Source organism: Abramis brama, assembly GCF_963993115.1.
Source record: "Abramis brama genome assembly, chromosome: 8".
In the NCBI taxonomy this organism is placed as follows: Eukaryota; Metazoa; Chordata; class Actinopteri; order Cypriniformes; family Leuciscidae; genus Abramis; species Abramis brama.
Genome location: NC_139970.1, coordinates 33115698 through 33135169, shown reverse-complemented (window position 1 = coordinate 33135169; position 19472 = coordinate 33115698). Strand labels below are relative to the sequence as shown.

The 19472-nt window shown below is 37.2% G+C and overlaps 1 protein-coding gene across 3 annotated transcripts in view; it reads left to right on the top strand.

The window, feature by feature from the left end:
• LOC311088824 (neural cell adhesion molecule 2) overlaps positions 1–19472 on the top strand; it is a 212815-nt gene that overhangs the window by 180716 nt on the left and 12627 nt on the right. For all 3 annotated transcript variants that reach the window (XM_084123160.1, XM_084123159.1, XM_084123161.1), the window contains exons 9-15: positions 4279–4429; positions 5447–5634; positions 6663–6759; positions 9946–10119; positions 11752–11871; positions 12041–12162; positions 17329–17503. In XM_084123160.1, coding sequence (XP_083979286.1) covers positions 4279–4429; positions 5447–5634; positions 6663–6759; positions 9946–10119; positions 11752–11871; positions 12041–12162; positions 17329–17503 — 1027 coding nt within the window. The remainder of the gene's footprint in view (positions 1–4278; positions 4430–5446; positions 5635–6662; positions 6760–9945; positions 10120–11751; positions 11872–12040; positions 12163–17328; positions 17504–19472) is intronic.

Here is a 19472-nt window from a genome sequence, read left to right as displayed (position 1 = left end):
ATGTTATTTGTCGTTTGTCACTTTTGATAATTTAAAAAAAATAGTACTGACATTTAGTCATTAGATTGGGACAACAAGCATTTTGCTCTCAAGTACATTTCTTATAGAAAACATAATAATCAACCATAGAATTTTAAACTTTGCATAGAATTCATACTTCTTGTTCTTGTTAGACTTAATCTAAATTATTAATTGTTGCAATAATGGCAGATTTTAAGTCATAGCAACTTAGCATTTTAAGTTCAGTGAATAATTTTTTTTAATAATTAATTAGAAGAATCCAAAAAAAAAAAACCTGCAAAATGTTGCGATTTTTTGAGTGATGTGAACATCTACTGTAATATAACCAAACTATTAACAAGAACATGTGTATGTGTACTATATTTGCAGGTTTTCAACCACCATTTCCTCTCTGATACTAAACAGTAGCATTTTGCCAGCACATTAACTGCCAGATATGTGAGACATTCAGTCTTTGCTCACGCCCACTGTAATAGTCATGAGCATTAGAGGATATAATAGACTGGCACGGAGAGACACCGCCCTGAGGCACGCTCAGTCTGTGTACCGGTTGAAGGCTGAAGAAGGCTTTCTGTGCTCCAATAATGCTCTGCAGTTCCTACCGGCACGCTCCGTGTCTGCGTTGAATACGAATGCGCCCTGCAGAATGGCAAATGCGATTGCAGTGGCCAGCCGGGAAAGATGATGGGAACAGAAACTGTCAAAGATCATTAGAATTCTGTGAAAGGTGGGCTGTTGGTGTCAACAATAGAGGCAAACGGAGCCTGACTCCAGGGAGGAACTGTGAAAAGACTCCCCATCACAGTTAATCTAGCGAGAGCTGCTCAGGTAGCGATTAGAATAGCCTGCGTGGCTGGGAAATGAAAGAGGATTCATACAAAGAGGTGTAGGAGAGCAGCGATGCTTGCCGCCACTCAATATGAACAAAATGAGTTTGATTTAAGCTGCTCTTTTAGAGGTGGAGGGATGTTGAGGTTAGGTAGGGGAGTTAGTCTGGTACAATTACACAGGGGCCGGGACAGAACCTGTGCTCTGAATTCAGAAGTTGCAAACAATTGATCTGGGAGCCTCTTCCCTCCCCTCCGTTTTACTCTCAATTGTTAAAGTAAGCGTTCAAAATGGACACCAATTCACTGCTAGGAACGAGTTGAATGGTGAAACTATGTGGTGAGAGATTTGACATTTTCCGCTTTAGCACAGCCCATGGGGGCCAATTAACAGCTTAGAATGATATGTCTCACTTTAGAAGTATCTGAATGCGGAAAAAACAAATGAAACACTGTGTACATTTGAAAAAAATACAGCTAAATCCAGTTTAACATGGTTTTATATGGCTTCTTGCTGGTCCAAGGTAATTTATGGTCTGGTCCAAGATGGTCTGAGCTGGTTTACGTTAGTTAGCTCCATGTCTGCATTGAATATGAATGTGTCCTGCAGAATGGCAAATGCGATTGCAGTGACCTGCCAGGAAAGATGATGGGAACAGAAACTGTCAAAGATCATTAGAATTCTGTGAAGGTAGGGTTGGGGAGTTATTGTGTAGGGGACATATATATATACTGTATGTGTGTGTGTGTGTGTATATGTATATATATATGTATGTGTGTGTGTCACCATACACCATATGTCCTGGTGGTGCTTAAGGCAAATTCATCCTTAATCAGCTGTTGTCACTGGTTCCATGTTCCAAAAAAGAAAAGAAATGGTCAACTTAAAAAAGACTTACTTTCTTATGTGGAGCACAAAAAGTACATTTCTTAAGAACACTCACACTTTTCATATAAGTTTGTCAAATGACAATAAAAGCACCATAAAGTAGTCCAAATGACTGGTACACCATACTTAAAGTCTTCTGAAGCCATTTGATAGATTAGTGTGACGAATAGACTTAGTTTAAATTTATTCACTGAAAATCTTGACATCCAGCCTATTTCTCCATTGTGTGTTCATGATGTATAATGGTGAGTTTATGAGAAAAGTAGTATCCAGTTCATAAATGAATCATTCTTTTGAATCAGATCCTTTCAATGAATTGGTTGTTCACAAAAATCTGAATGATTTGGTCATTCAGTCCTTGAGTTCAACCCACTGCCTCATTGATCTGGTGTCAGGGAACACTGATACAAAACTATTGTATAGCTTCAAAAGACTTGAAATACAGTGCACAAACCATGTGGGCCGCTTTTATGATGCTTTTCCATCTTTTTTTAAAACTTGAAAGCCTTTCATTGTAATTGCATAGAAAGTCAGTTTTCAGAATTGCTTTGTGTTCCACTGAAGAAAGAAAGCCAGACGGTGTTGGAAGAACGACATGAGGGGTATTGAACGATGACAAATTTTTAAGTTTTGGGTGAATTATCCCTTTAAGCTGGTGTGACCTGTTTCTTTCAGCAGAGAGCGTCTGGGGAATGGACCTGCTTGCTATGATGCATGTGTTAGCATGAGTATGGAGATTAGTGACTGACTGAGGGCAATTTTGGTCAGCTCGGATGATGAGCGGGGTGTTGAGACAGGAAGACAGGCCTCAAAACTGTCATCATGCACTGCCTCTTGTTAACCACACTACTGCTCACTCTCACTAATCAAAACTGACACCGCCACACATCCCACTGCTGCTTATTATGCAGTGAACGCTTCAGAGGGCAGTGGGAAAAACTGAAGAGGTGATTTACATCAGAGCGGTGTTGTGGTCTGAGAAACAGAGGTCTGTTTAATGTCTGCTCAACTTGTTTGCTTTTAAGATGGTTAAACTGTCTGAGATCCATGTTTGGAAGGGTCTGCCATCCTATGGCATTCATATCCTCTCACGGATTTAAATTTCTTTTGCCAGTGGTTCAAAAAAGCCTTGTGGATGTGTTGTATTTGAAGCTGTAGTAAAATAGAAGTTCGAAATTCGAAAAGGATTCGGTTTTCTAAAGTCGTCAAAGTGAAATGTAACACGTTTAGTGAGCGTTTTGGAAAGTTTTACATATCAGCAACATGCATCATACAGATTGTGTGTCGACACAAAGGGGCATTTCTATTCATTTTAATAGAAGTTGGCATTATCATGTTGCTTAGCTAACAACGCACTGCTCTAAGCATAAAATACTATCATAATTAATGTTTCTTTCTTTTCAGGATAGATTAAAGAATAGAAAGAATAGCATTTATTTCAAATATAATTTTTTTTTTAACATTTACTGTCACTTTTGATCAAATGAATGTGTCCTTGCTGAATAAAAGTAATAAAAAAAAAAAATTAAAAAAAAAACTTATTTTTTTGGCCAATTCCGATTTTTTTGAAAGTGTGACCTGCCGATAACGATTTTTGCCTATTCCGATTTTCTTTCAAAGAACTATAATTGACAGCATATAGAGACGAGTGAGTGAAAAGAGGCCGGTGTGTGTCACTTCGCCGCCTAAGAGAAGAGAGCGAGAACTCGCACTGACGTTATTGTCGGACCGGCTCTGAATCAGAAAGACATGAAACTGTTCAACGGTCAACGGTCCGGGCCGATCATGCGGAAAATCGGCCAATACCGGTCCCTGGCTGGTCGATCAGTGCATCTCTAAATCTTGGATTGGTTTTCTTCACACTTAGCTTGGGGTCATATTTTCTGCTAATTTCATGCTGCTTTAGAAATTGTCTACAAGAAGGGGATTTTGAAGGCGGCATAATTACACTTCCTGGAACAGCCTTTTTTTTTTTTTTTTTGTAGCATGCTTATCATGCCTTAAAAGCCTGCCAGCTCGCTTTGGCACAGGGCCTGTATGCATAATATCACCTACAGTTATGCTAATTAACTATATTACAACTTCTATTTGTTGAACATTGGTGCCTTGTATCATAACACTATTGTCGATATTTCTAAAAGATACAATAGCTTTATGTTCTTTATTTAGAGGGAGTAATGGGATCAGGACCTGACACAGTCCTAACTTGAATATGTGTTCACAAGTCAGACAAGAGTGTGTGGGAAGTTAGAAATAGTTATGTACATATTTAACATGATAAATGTCTGTCTGATCATGTAAGGGAAAAGCAGATGATACGCTTGAGTTATGTTAAAAGCTGCAGCAATCTTTTCACCCTTAAAAATCCCCTAAAACTCCCTGGTTACTTTGGATCTGTACTTGTGAGTGAGTCATGTCTTAATTTGTTAAATCCCCACTTCTTGCTATTACATGATTTTATACTTAATCCTACAACCTTGACTATCTGATTATCGCGTTTATCTACTTTTCAAATAACTGAAGAATGTGATGTTGTTTCAGAGTACAGACGGGCGTGTGGAGGCGCGAGGCCGTTATGGCGAATCCATGCTGACTATTGTTGGAGTCAGGCTATCTGACTGGGGACGCTTTGACTGTGAGGCTCTCAGCAGAATCGGTGGACATCAGAAGAGCATGTTCCTGGATATTGAGTGTGAGTGGTCTAAATGTTCAATGCGGGGTGGAGAAAAATTCTGAATTTAATCATTTATGAGCTGGAATTTGAATTGAATTGGTCACAGCTTTCAGTAAACTGAATTGGTATTTGAATTAGGAAGAGGATTTAAATAAATAATTGCATCATTAAATTAAACTAATTATGCCTATTCTCTATTTTTCATTTAATAATAATAATAATAATAATAATTGTATGTATTTATTCTGGAAATACCCATTATGTTGTGTGTATGATACCATTTGTACTGAAAAATTAAATGTATAACGAAAAAGCTTAATTTACATCAACATTTAATTTCGCTTCCTAAAATTCAAATTACAATTCTGTATTATGTATCCTTCTGTATCCTTAGAACCAGTGGCAGCAGCAGGGTAGATATGTATCTCATTATGGGGTGCACTGGAATGGACCATCTAGCAGGGTTGCTAATATACTCATTCATTCAGTCTCAATCTGTCACCGATGTGACACTGTGGGCTGCATCAATCTCTTTAATGGAAAAAATGGGTGTGATTGTGTGTGTGCTGTTCCGCTGTGCCTGTCTATGTGTGTGTCTGCTGGTGTATGTGGGTGTAAGACTGAGAAATCACATATAAGGCAGCATTTCCCAATATCACGATACTCTCTATCTCACACCCTCTGCCTCATTGCGTCTCTCTTTCATACTGCCAAATGAAATCTTCCACCACCCACTGCATTGTGGGAGAAGATGGGGTTTGAGTGTATGTGGGTTGTTTTGAAAAATTAAAGGCAACCTGCAAGAAGTGGCCATGCTTTAGATTCAGTATGATTAGGAGCCCATTTTACCCAGGTGAAAAAGAACTCCATGATAAAGTGTTCGGTTTACTCAAATGTGGAAGCTCCTACCTGCTTGGTACATGCTCGGATTTAATTTAGACCTCGGGCAGCTAATCTTGAATGAGTTTTTGATGGATGACTGTTAGAAGAGCTTGGCGTGCCATTACTGAGTACTCTTTTGCCGTCCTTACACAGATGCACCAAAGTTCCAGACCAACCATACTATATTTTTCTCGTGGGAAGGGAACCCGGTCAACATCAGCTGTGATGTTATGTCTAACCCTCCGGCCACAATGCTGTGGAGACGGGAAAAGTTGACCATCCCCAGTGAGGGTGCTGGAAATATGCGAGTGCACAGTGTCCCCGGCAAATCGCTCCTAGAGGTAACCCACCCACTGCTGTCGGTTAATTTCACTCCTATTGGATCTTTGTGTTTGCTAAGATAGGAAGACCATAGGAGTTAAACATGAATTAATATTTAACATTTTAATTAATATTTATTACATTTTAATTCCTAAAATTTTCAATTAAAATGTTAGTATTTTTTTTTTGTAAGTTGCATTTACTTAACTTATTTTTTGCTTTTAATGCTGCCATCAGGTTTGTTTAGAAAGCTAAAAATTAATAATCAGAAATACTGAGAAAAGATACAATTAAATAATATACAATTTTATCAAAAAATATATAAATGAATAAAAATATCTGTTGTGCTACAAAACCATTTTTATACAGTGTATTATTTGCTACTGATCATGCAGTTTATAATATTAATACATTCTAATTGAAGTTTTTTGCATGATAAACAATTTTGGTGCTGTGTTGGATTGCCTCTAGATCAGTGTTGCCAGATTGGAAATGTCCAAGTACCGTACCAGAAGCTCAAAATTATCGTATTTGGAAGAAAATGATTGTAAACGAATGCAGCTATTTATCTAGACCAACAACTTTTTGTGACATGGCCTGCAAATGACTTTTTTGCTTTTGCTTGGAAACAACTGACTTAAGCGCAGGAACATTAACTTGTGCTTGTGAGAGTTATCCTCCACGGTAATTGGCCGAGAAGACGTAACGTGAGATGAGATTGTGAGGATTGTTCTCCTCACAATCATGACGGTAGACATAGGGTCACAACGACCATCATTGGAAGTGTCACAAAATTCTGAAATTATCTCAGTGAATTTTATTTGTAGTGATACAAGCAGATTTGTCTTTCTTTTGTGACCTCATCTGAACTAGACAACTCATCTTCATTCACTGGAAACAGATGTGTCCTCAGCAGTTATGTTTACTGAGCAATATTAGTGTCAAATGAACACAATAATAACAAAACAACATCTTGTCATTAGAAGTTTACATTGACAGGCATGTGAAACAAGATAAATGTATGATCTCACTAAGGCATTGTCCTCAGGTTACCCCGATGTCAGACAGAGATTTTGGCCGTTACAACTGCACAGCCAGGAACAACATCGGGATGCGCTTCCAGGAGTTCATCCTAGCTCAGGCAGGTGAGTGTGGTTCAAATAATCCACCTGATTACTGTGTCTGTCAGTATATTAGCTGCATGAATATAGTAATCAAATTTGTTATTTTCAATGATGAAATACTTTATTTTAATCCCAGTTTAACGTGTAGAGACAACAACATAAATGTCACTCATATAGGATTAAATTTCAGAGGACCGTAACCACCATGAATTGTGAATGTTGTGACGAGAGAAACTAGTTACGATTTCTAGTGTGCTGTAGTTACTGTAACTTCAAGTGGAATTGAAAATAATAATTATTGTTTCCAAACAGCTTACCTAAATACTCCAAATGCTTCTAAGAGGGAATGCGGGAATCCCACCCCAAACTCACTTCTTTAGTGGAGCGTAGAGGTCTATAATACTTGGGAAAAGCTATCTGTTATCTTTCCCGTTCATTTCAATGGCAGTTGCTGGACCTTCTGAAGTGATAAAACAGCAAATATTTTGAGCCCTTCAATTGGTCACTGGCAAAACATCTTATTTAATTTAATACTTATCCTTCCCTCGCATTCTGTAACAAATCCATCAAAATGATCCGAAGCCCTAAAATTATACTTTTTTTTTTCATCCAGAAAACTTATTTTATTTAATTTTGATAATATTTTATCTATTTTTTTAATGCAATTAAAAAAAATCTATGGAGATTTTTTTTTGGGGGGGGTTATTTTTGATTTTATTTACCTTTAAATTTGATCAATAAATAATAAATAAATAGTAATTCAGTAATTTAAGCACATTCCTCACATTCTTTCATCTTAAATTCAAAATTACTCATTTCATGCATAAACCTTTTATTTCAGCTCAAAATATCTTACATTGGGTGTCTTTGCCGACCTCTTGTGGAAAAAAGTAATATAGCATGATATTTCATGATATTTTGAGCATTTTTAGGTTTTTATATGTGTTCTGAAGCATTCCTCGCATTCAATTCGCTCCTGTGGGGGTCAAATTGACCCGCGAGGGAAGGATTTGTTACTTTTTTTAAATTTCAACCACAAAAATCCTCGAATCCATTAAAAAATGTTTTGTGTATTCATGGTTGAAGTGCTACAAAAGTCCTGGGGTCTTGGACCTCTCTGATGAACACTCAATTTTTTCAAAAATATTTTCCGGGTCAAAATGACCCAAGGGAAGGATGAGGGTTTTAAATGTTGTTTGGAAAAAATAAAATAAAAATGTTTTGAATACATGACTACTTTTGAATGGCCGTCAATGGGAAAACTGGCTTTTTGGGTCCATATTGAATAGTTTACATGTGAACCAGTCAAACCATGACCCCCTTGGGTCTAAAATGTAAATTTTCGTCTCAACCAACATTTGGAACGGGATTATCTGTTTGGTGGAATAATGGCAAATGGAGTGTGAGGAGTGTTCAGGAAACTGTGATTATTTCAGTTCTGCTTGGTGCCGCAGAAATTACATACTTCACCTTTAAGGCTTGAATGGATTTTAGGCACATTAAAAGTCCCAAACAGTCTCATTGTTGCCTGTCCATGTACATGTAATCTCCTTTTGTATCAGGCTGAACGCCGTGGCCTCGCTGGAAGTAAACACGCTTTAGCTTTCAAACAGCCAGCAAAAACATGTTGCGAGTTACTCAAGCTTTGAAGAGCTTATGGCAGAAGCCTTTTCGAATATAAGGCAGATCACTCTGATGGATTGTTGTCTACTGTTGTTATATTGTTTGCATCTTGAAGTGTTTACCACAATGAAAACACATCTATATGAGTACATGTGCTTGTCTGTGTTGTAAACTCTTTCATACCTCGTTCTAGCAGACAGACAAAGGTGGATTCTGTGGCACGACTTCCCTTTTCTGTCCGTCTCTGCTGTTCCACCCAAATGTCTCAGTCTGTCCCACTGGCTCTTCCTCTCCCTCATCCTCTATAATGCAGACCTACATTGTTTCTCTCTGTCATCCTGTTGCCTCTCCCTGTTTCACTTGCTATTTCTCTTTCCATCCGCGGTCTGGCTCTCCAATTCTCAGATGCTTGTTATTCAGAGCAGTCTGTGTTTTCTGGCTTAGCAGGGCAAAAAACTAAAAATATCTGAAACTATGCCGTACTACTTACAGTACATGCATGAGAGGTTTAGGCAAGGTACAACATGTCTTTGTATCAGATTGGCAGCATCATGGTTTGTGTTACCTGAGGACTGTCAGCTAATATTGGTGCCTCTGTTATGAAAAAGCCTGCATGGAATCATTCATAAAATATGTTGTATCCCACACACTAGTGCTTTTGTTTATCAGTTATTTTGACTATATTTTTCAGCTACCAATAAGAGTTTATAACTCTGCATTTTACACATTTTATCACATTTAAATCCACTGTGTGGCTGGATTTAAGGTTGTCCCCTATGCACAATCAGCTGGATTTATTTTTTTATTAAATTTTTTTACAGATAACTGTAACATCCTGAGACAGAAATATGTATATATTTGTTTGTTTTTTCCTATTTATCTATCACTTTTTTATCATTATTACATTTAATCACACATTAAACATTGGTGTCTTTTAACGGTAACATTTTACAATAAGGTTTCATTTCTTAAGATTAGTTAGCTACATTAGTTAACACTCATCACAATGAATAATACTTTCAGTCAGTTCTGAAAGGGGGGGGGGGGGTTATTGCTGCTCTCCCTGTTCTTATCCATGCTAGGCTGCATGGATGCACAGGGAGTCCTTGCCCAGAACAGAACCATACCGCCAATCCTAACTGTATGCTAATTGTCAATCGTGACGATAGTGGTCCTGACAAAATTATAAAAGCAGTAAGCCATGAGAGGCGCTGTTACCATGATTTTACCATCGATTTTAGGCAGTAAGAATACCTTTTGATCTTCTTGCTTTCTTCTATTTATATGATTTCATTTTCAACATATATACTTAACTTTCAACCTTCATTTGACATCATGTATTTTTCATAAGATGGGAGTACAGTGCAGTCCTTTCTTGCTGAGTGTGTTTGTGGTCTTAAAAGTCTTTCGCTGAGGGACCTTGGATTGTAAGACCCTGAAAGCAGCTCTATAACTGTGTTTTCTATACCCCACAGAAAGACACACAACCAGTTCCTTTGATACTCTCAGAAACTGTGGCCTCGGCACTTAAATGGAGTCGTTTGTTAGTCACTCTTTCCCTGACCCATAATTTCTCTGTCACAGATGTTCCCTCAAACCCCTACTCTGTTCGGCTGAGCTCGGTGGCACAGCGCGTGGCCACAGTTACCTTCACGAAGCCTGACTCCCATGGCGGTGTACCCATCAGTTACTACCTGGTCAAATACAAAGACATCAGCTCACAGGACTGGAAGGATGTGAAATCACAGGGGACACAGAGTAAGTGCAATGGTTGTTTGCTGCTGTGTTTTATCAATTCCGGTGTTAAACCGTAAAATTATCGATGAAACAATTTAAAATATCTTACTGACCCTAAGCTTTTGAACAGTAGGCTATTGTATTTCCAGGAGTAAATTAATCTATCACTCAAAATCACAATGTTGTTCACATATTTAAAGCAATTGATTACTAAATATTGATTTCTTATTTTTATTAAAACATTAAAGAAATATTTCACCCAAAAATGAAATATACTGTATGACTTTGTTTCTTCCATAGTACACCAGTGTTTCCCACAGGGTTTTGTGAAAATGTGGTGGCTGGACATCGGTCCCTCTAGGGGGGTCCAGGGGCATGCCCCCGTAAGAAAATTTTACACATTTTAAAGTTAAATTCATCAGTCTGGTGCATTTGAGAATTCAAAATTAAGATCTCCCACCTATATTTAGTGTGCAAATTGAACAAAGAAAAAGTCAGTGCATTGACTTTTACCTGTACTTTAAAGGGGATTCAGCCCTCTTTTTAGTTGTGATATAGTGTCTCAGTCTATATTACACTACATAATAATAATAATAATAATAATAATGTTATAATATTATTCCTATGACAGTAATAGCTATATATTGTAAAACAAATGCACTAAAAAATTTATTTAACTTTCATAATTAGTTTTGTCCTCATTTCTATACATGAAAGAGGTAAACCCATGAACTTTTATTTTGACGGAAACTTCAGTCTAGCTTTTATTTAGGTGGAAAACAAGTTTACAAATGCGTCTCATTACAAATCTAATGAAATGCTGTAATCATCAACTATGCAAATGTGAAAATAATGCGTAATTGTTGGTGCCCACTACGTTCCTTAATGCACGCTAAACTCAGCATGCGCAGATGGAGTTCACTGCATTTATTCACTGTGAATTGAGACATGGAGCTGATCATATGCGTACTTCTCTTTGCATAGCGCAAGCAAACAGTCTTTTGCAATTTGATAAGGACACAAAGCCTTATCGCGCTTTCAATTTTAGTTTGTTTGACAGCAATGGCGCAAAACACGGCATTAAAGACAAGATCATCGGGGCGGTCAATGCTGATATTGTGGCAGGCCACCACAAATAAATCAATGTATGGGAAACACTGTACACAAAGATTAATTATTGAAGAGTATCCTGTCAACTATCTTAAATTTAATAAAAGTGAAAGTGCAGTTGGGCCATCAAACTCAAAGCCAAAAAAAGCACCATAAAGAATTTATTTATTTTTTAATCCAAATTTTAGTTCATTTCAGAGCTTCGACAGGAATATAACACTCAAATTGGCTTTTATTATAGATTAATGTTGAATTTTATCAGATTGGCACACAGAATCGCCCAAACTAGGGTCTAAATAGGTGTGGGAGATACAACTCCAGTCCAATCTGAACTTACATTGCTTAAATTTATTTTTTCTCTACCCACAACACTCAAATGGGTCTGCTGAACTTTAAGAGCACATTAGACAATCAGATAAGCAAGTTAGGCTTACTTCAAGGACTCTGAGCTAATATAAATAATCCTGAAAAGGCCTGTTTGCAAGAGTATGACTAGAGAAAGCAATCATTTAAAACCATGTACTCTGTTTTTCTCTCCCACAGCAATCGTGTTGCTCACTAACCTTGAGCCCAACACCACCTATGAGGTGAGAGTAGCGGCAGTGAATGGAAAAGGTCAGGGGGAGTTCAGCCGCACAGAGAGCTTTCAAACTCTGCCCATACGTGAGTGCCGTCTGCTTTGACCCTTAAACTGTGTAGGTTTAGAAAAACAACCTTCAGCCGTTACTCTATTGTAGTTGTATTTTGCTGCCAACCATTGAGTTAATAGACAACCAGTTATGAATATGAATGTGGGTCATTCATACATTGTTTTGTTTTTTTCGTTATTCAGGAGAGCCAAGTCCCCCTTCGGTTCAGGGTCAACGAGGGGTGGGGAAGGCGTACCGACTGGGTCTGGTCAAGCAGGACGATGGAGGAATGCCCATCCTGGAATACATTGTCAAATACAAAACAGTAAGTGAGCTGTTCTTAAAGTCGCAATGAACCAGTCTCGCAAGAGAAACTTGTTGTAGCGCTTTATCAATGTTTACTCAGTTTATGAAACTTTGCAGTGGTGATGATTTTACCTTGATTCGTTAAATGGATTTGTTAAGCCTGGTAATGTTCATGCTTAAATGATGTAGAATACAGAGGTACAACCACTTTCTATGGAGGTTTTTTTAGATAATTATTATTATTATTTTATTTTTTTTATTAATTAAATACATATGTTATTTAATTTTTTACTAATTTATTTATTATAATCATTTATTAATTATACTGTGAAAGGTTTTTGTAGGAGGATTTTACTGTTATTTGTTGTAGGATATTTGGATGGATGGATGGATGGATGGATGGTGGGTGGGTGGATTAATATCCTAGTAATATGCATGCTAATAAGCAACTAGTTAATAGTGAGAATTGGACCCTAAACTTAAGTGTTACCATAATTTTTTTATTATGACTTAATTGGGGAATTGTTAGTTTGTGCCCAGCAGAACAGCATTTTACAAATGGCAATGAACTTCATCATTAACTAGCTGTAAAAAACAGCACTAAAAGGAATCCTATGGTTTGGTTTTTTTGTAAGTGTAGCGTCTGAGATTGAGTTGAAATGCAGAGGGTGTTATTCCAGTAAACACATGGAGACGAGTGGGCGATGCTTTTGGTAATGAGCAGTGAAAATGCATTTCTTTGTTTGAGCCCATGCCCCTTGTTTATGCACCAGCACGATCTACAGCGTGCATAAAAACATTCTTAACTAATTCTTGCACAAGATATTCTGCTGTTTTTAGGGCTTTTCTTCCCAATAACTATTGTGCGTCAGGTGTAACTGCATTGATGTTTTCCTTAAAACTGGTGTGCGTGCGATAGAGGGGTTTGGGTGGATCAGGTTTTGCATATATTGTTGATGAAACTGAAATCACATACACTGTGGGGGAAAGCCAATACTTCCCATGAGAATATACAGCTTATGAATATAAAAACAATATAAGTCAAGGGAAAGTCCCCAGCATGATAGAAAAACAATGTAGAGGGGACATTCAGAGATATTCTCAATGGGGAAATAAAGCCCACAATGTTTTTTTATTATTATTCCAAAAATATAAAATGTTTTCTTTTAGGGTTGTTTATGATTTGGGTTGAGGGTAGTCTATTGTTATTATTATTAGCTTTATGTGAAATCAATAGAAATCTAAGGTATATTCTCATTTACATAGCTAAAATAATGCAATCTGTTCCTTTGGACTCCTTAAACGGACAGTATGGAATTTTTCGCCACTAGGGGTCGCTAACCTCTTTACAATAACAAAGGCGTAGATTGATGACGCAACATTTGCTAAGAATTATGGATCTTGTCGTCAACGTTAAGCCTACCGATCTAACAATGTTTATGGATGACTGAATACATCAATGTTTTTATCATGACTGTGATATGAAGCAGTTCGGGATTGCTAAGAGACAGCTATCAGCTCCACACGCGACGCGAGTCCCGCGGATATAAAAGGAATAAGGACATTTCATTCTACCGAACGTGTATACACACAAGTGCAGCATTACAACTCACAGGTCAGTTTATTAGACAAATTAAACTTGTGAGGTAACGCAGCGCTGTTTCACTTGGTCTAACATTACACTATCACACTAAACTGCATTTGAATGTGTTGAAATATGTGTTAGTTTGTCTGTATGAGACTAGTACAGTAGTAAGCTAGATCAACATTAGAATAACATACAGATCATATTCTAACATTTTATCATTGTTGAACTATATAACATTGATTAGTTTTATGTAAATGTGCTCACCTGTTTAATAATGTACATGTAGGAGCGGTCGAAGTCTCGGACGTGAAGCTCTCGTTTACATACTGTCTATGGGAGCATCTCAAAAACACCGCGCTGATATTGATTCTCGTTTTAGTTCTCTTTTTTATCCAAAGTCTGCTTGCCATGGTCCATAATGTTTGAACGCAACAACAACAGCGTGCAGATAGACATTGCGAACTACAGTGGTCCACGTCTGTCGTCTTGGTTACTATCAGAGGGCTCTGGTTCATAGCTCTGGTTGCTATGGCAGCACGAGCGGAAATCAGGGACAACGCGGATATAACGCCATTGACGGTGACAAAATGTAAATAAAGAAACGGGACGTGTCTTCGAATTAAATTACAAATTTCTCCTGGTTTGAAAGTTGTTGGAAACAGTCGGGATAATGTAAGTACACAACTAAAAAAAATATATAACATAGATATAGTGATTTTTGCTATTTTTAAAGCAAAAAAGTTACATATTGTGCCTTTAAAGAGGAAAATGTCCTCTTTTTTACATTTATTTGGTTACACGATATTTTATGGACTTTATCAATATCTATGGACTTTTAAGGAAATCAGCTAACCAAGCTAGTTCTTTTGTTGGAGTTTTATTCAATTTAAATATCTAAATATTCCTGAGAAGAAGAAAAAAAAGGTTAAAATCTATAAGCTATGTTTCTTTCAAAAGTATGAAAATTTCTCGGTGCACGTAAGAACACTTTAATTACGCTTATTTTGCACAATTATTGGATGCAGCCCAGTGTTTTAACATTTTGACACTCCTTTAAGCCGTCTTTTCTCCTCTGACATTCACAACAATTCTGAAGTTCGCCCTCTATTGGCAGTCGCATGGATCTTTTAATTTGGTGGTGAAGCAGCTATTAACCTCCGCTTATTCAGCAGGGGGAAAATGAATGAATATGTGAATATATATACACATAAAAAAATTATATCTGTACTCACAAAGTATAATTATCTGTGCCCACTCATTTTACAGAAATAGTGTTCTCGCCTGACGCTTATTGTTTTGTTTAGAATACATAGTATCTGGTCATATGGTCTGGAAATAAGGTCTGTGTTGAACACGAGCTCAAGATATATAAAATACATCAGTAATACCCTCTTGTGATTTTTTTTTTTTTTTTTTTTTTTTTTTTTTTTTACTTGTCTTGTAAAATGTGGTTGCTTACAAGTGGCTAAATGGGACAGCAGAGGTTGTCATTAAACGTCATCATGCTGAACAGGTAAACTCATCTACTCACTAGTCCGCATTCACAGCCTCGCTGTGTTTATAATCATGCTTTTGCGAACTATTAATACTCTAACTTTCAGGGAAAATGTTTTAAAACAAAGACTAAAAAAAAGAGAGTTGTCAGAAGCTTAGTGATGGTGAGGTTGAAGTCATGGGACTGTGGTGTATTTTGTTCATAGCCTACGTTTAGCTTTTGACTTCTGCTGATTGTATTTACGCTTCAAAATCCATAAACATTATGTTAATTTGTGAAGATTATCACGATGAACAAAACTAGTAAGAATCACAAGCTTTTGTTAGTCACAGACCTTATTTTCTGCAATAATCCAAAAGCCAATGGAAAAATGTAGGGTTTTTGTCGAGGGAACCAGAGTGACGCTAACTTCCGGGTTGGCCGACAAAAATGCAGTCACATGACTATTGCAGTCAATATTTGTTAGTAGCCTAAAATTAGACCCTTCAACAACAAGACTTCCGAGTAGATCTCACATGGAGCAAGAGCTGTGCCCGTGAGGATGTCAGCATTCTAAAAGGCCTTGTGTAACTTTGCGTCATGGAGTTACAATGTCACCACTGTTTCACAGTCAATACAGTTTGTCTATAGGTTCTGAAAGGTTATTGAGTGTTAGTTACCACACTAGTATACACACATTCACCAAAGCTTGCTTGCTCTCTCTCCTACAATCCCTCTGTTTGTTTTTCCCCCTCATGGGCCTCAACATTTCCTCATTTGCTTCATCTCTGTCGGTCTCAGTCTGTTTGGTGATGCCTCACTTCCTCCTCTACCGTAATAGGGTCCGGTCCGCTGGCATCTTTTCCCTCTCTTTTATTTGTACTCTTCCCTTTTTTATTTTTTTTATTTCTCTCCCTCTCTCTCATTTGCTCGGTCTGTGCATGTGGAGGTGAGAACTGGGGAAATGGAGATGTCACAGTATGCCTAAGGACTGTCGACATGTGAAAGGCACATTCAACCATTTAGCCTTTAAAGAGCTGAGGCGTTTTGAAAATGTCAAAATATGAAAGCAATGAGTTTTTGAAGGCAGTATGTGTGGGCCTAGTTTTAAAATTTTAGCTGGCGGAACAGCCGGCACACACACACACACTATATTATGCTCACACTCGTGCTCAGATTCTCTGCAGGCAGGGACACAAAGAGAATAATGGATGCGTTGGAGTGTTGCTGCTGTAAGTGTGTGAAATAGTTTGAGGATTAGAGAAAAGCATCTCTTTCTTATCTGTTGCTCGGAGGATGAAGGATCAGATGTGGCCTCTTAATATATAATCTTATGTTTTGATTTCCATCCATCAGAGAATATCGATGAAGTACTATTTATGTTTGAAAAAATAAATTCACTTTGTAAAAATAAATTACCAAATTGTATTTATATTTGCAGCCAATCAATTGACAAATATGAGTAAAAAATGACAAATGCGACCAATTAAATGAAAAATGATCTAATTAATAGATAATTAAAAATATGTTGTTGAAGCTATTTGAATATAAGTGAATTTGCATAGCTAAACAAATGTGAGGAGCACAATATAATTTTTCATTTTGCCATTGTTGCAAATAAAACAACGGGTCTCATTCACTAATCGTGCGTACACACACACATGTGTGCAACGTTTTTTACGCAGATGTTCAAAACCATTGTAAAAATAGCCAATATTCACACACCTGTGAGCGCACGCCGCTCACATGCACTAACAAGATTTGTTTATGCCGATAAGTTGTCATATGTACAGTATGTGTCAAAATACAGTGAGCAGAGGTGTAAAGTCCAGGGGTCAGAAAGTAAAAGTCCTGCCATATGTCTATTCCACCCATGAACTCAGCCAGCTGATTTCACTAATTAGTTCTATCTCCTGAAAAACTGCTAATTAGCAAATCCAGGTGATTTGAACAAAATACTGAGGAGGACTTTTACTTTCTGAACCTGGCCTTTACACCTCTGACAGTGAGAACTAATTGTTCGTACAAGTCTTATGTGCCCTAAAGCCAATTGTTTAGTCATATGCTCATACTGTATGTTTATGCTTGTGCATGTTTTATGAAACACTTGTGGTTTTGTGTAGGACAAGGAAGAACAGTGGATGACAAAACTGGTTCCAGGTGTGAATGATTTTGTGCTGCTGCAACCGCTCCAGTGGAATACGCAGTATGAGGTGGAAATCACCGCCCGCAACGTCAAAGGCCTGTCTGAACCCACCTTTGTGAAGTTCTCCATGCCTCAGAAACCTGATATCACAGGTACAAGTACTTCCACAACACATGCAAAGTATTACTCTTTTTCATACGACAAATTGAGTTTGATTATCTACGGCACTTCATCACCCACTCACAATATCTATAGCTGAAATGATATGTCTCCTATTATAATTATATGCTTCGCTACAGTTCAGCACACTTGCCAGCACCCACGCTTGATGGAGCTCATGTATCTCAGAATCACAATCAAACGTGGAGCTGATTCTGTGTCCTAATCAGGAGCAAATTGTCAGAGAAAACACTTTCTCCTTAGGAAAAAAAATATGTGAAAGATATTATCCGACAAAAATAAAACGAATATGATCAAATATGTCTAAATGCCCATTCACACCAAGAATGATCACTATAACTATAGCAATAACTACCATCCACACCAACCATCCACACTGTTTATTCTATGCGAGCGCTGCAGATTTGTCATCTGCCACCTTAAATTCTCAAGCTCTTTAAGGCAGAATGGATCCTGATTGCTGTCAATGTTTTTATCGTTCATCAGCTGGAAAAAAAATTGTTGCGAAAGGGATTATAACAATATTCTTCCTCTGTGCAGTTATCGTTATATAGTTGTGCTGTGTCATTAAGAAGGATTTTTAGAACTACATTGTTATCATTATTGTTAATAGTTATCATCCTTGGTGTGAACGGGCCCTAACTGTCCATCTGTTAGTGCTCCCATATCACTGTTTGGCTGACTGACCACGTACAGTTTGCAGTGATGTTCTTTTTTTGAAGTCATGCTTTTATAAGAAGGCTTTTAATATTTACTGGGTCCCAACAAATCTGGGGTTACAATGAAATCAGAAAAATTCAAGAATCAATCAAAAGCTCTTTGGTAGCCTATGGGTGTCTGAATGGTGTAAGCATAAAGGGTAACTTGCTGGATGCGCGTATAGTAAAACTGATAGTTCAACCAGCCAAATCCACAGAAGTGGATGTGTTCCCCATCAGTAATACAATAATACCTTTTTAATGTTTTTTTTAAATGGAAAGCAATGTAAGGGTAAACACATTTTAAAGAGGCTTTGATTGCCTGTCTACTTTCAAAAGGCCTACCTCTGTGTTTGTCTTTTTTCAAAAAACATACTAGAACTTTCCTCTGGTTTAAAATAACACTCAAATTATAGCCAAAAGAGAAGCATGTTTTTTTACACACAATAGTATAATTGTTTGGGAAATACATTGAAAAGACCATTTCAATAGGGCTTTCTCTCAGGCCAAGGATTTATATTGTGATTATATTGTATGGTTTAATGATAACGGTGGTTTTAACATTTTCATTTATATATATATATATATATATATATATATATATATATATATATATATATATATATCATACCATCAGCATATCACATATGATATAAACATGGCTTTCAAGAGTTACATATTAATATTCACCTAACAAAGGCACATACAATTCACTTACTGCGCTGATATGCTATAGCTGTTTCGCTTTTTCGCTAAATAGACATTCTAGATTTATCTTGGAAATTTGCAGATGCTTTTCTATTTTTTGATAAAAACTGATTTATGAATCACAATATGATCATGAAATAAACTGCACAAAATCATTTAAACAACTATTTAAATGATTCAATTCCAAGTTCTCTTTATACCGTGTGTTGTGGATTGTTTTATATTTAACTTCCTCCCACTGTCAATCCTGGAAATGTGTCTTTTAGTTTGATAGATGTTTGGAATAGAGGATAAATGCAGTACATAATGGTGTCGTGTAAGTGTTTTGCTTTGAATGCGTCAGGTCTCAGGCTCATACCTGCTCTAATAACAATGTTTGTTTTAATGAACCAAGCAAAATTGCAGCTGTATACGTGAGTGGATTATATTAGGGGACGCAACTGACAAACACAAAATTGCAGCTGCAAGCTGTTTCATAAAGTTGTGGGGACATGTCCTCACATTACCACCATAGCATGATAGATAGATAGATAGA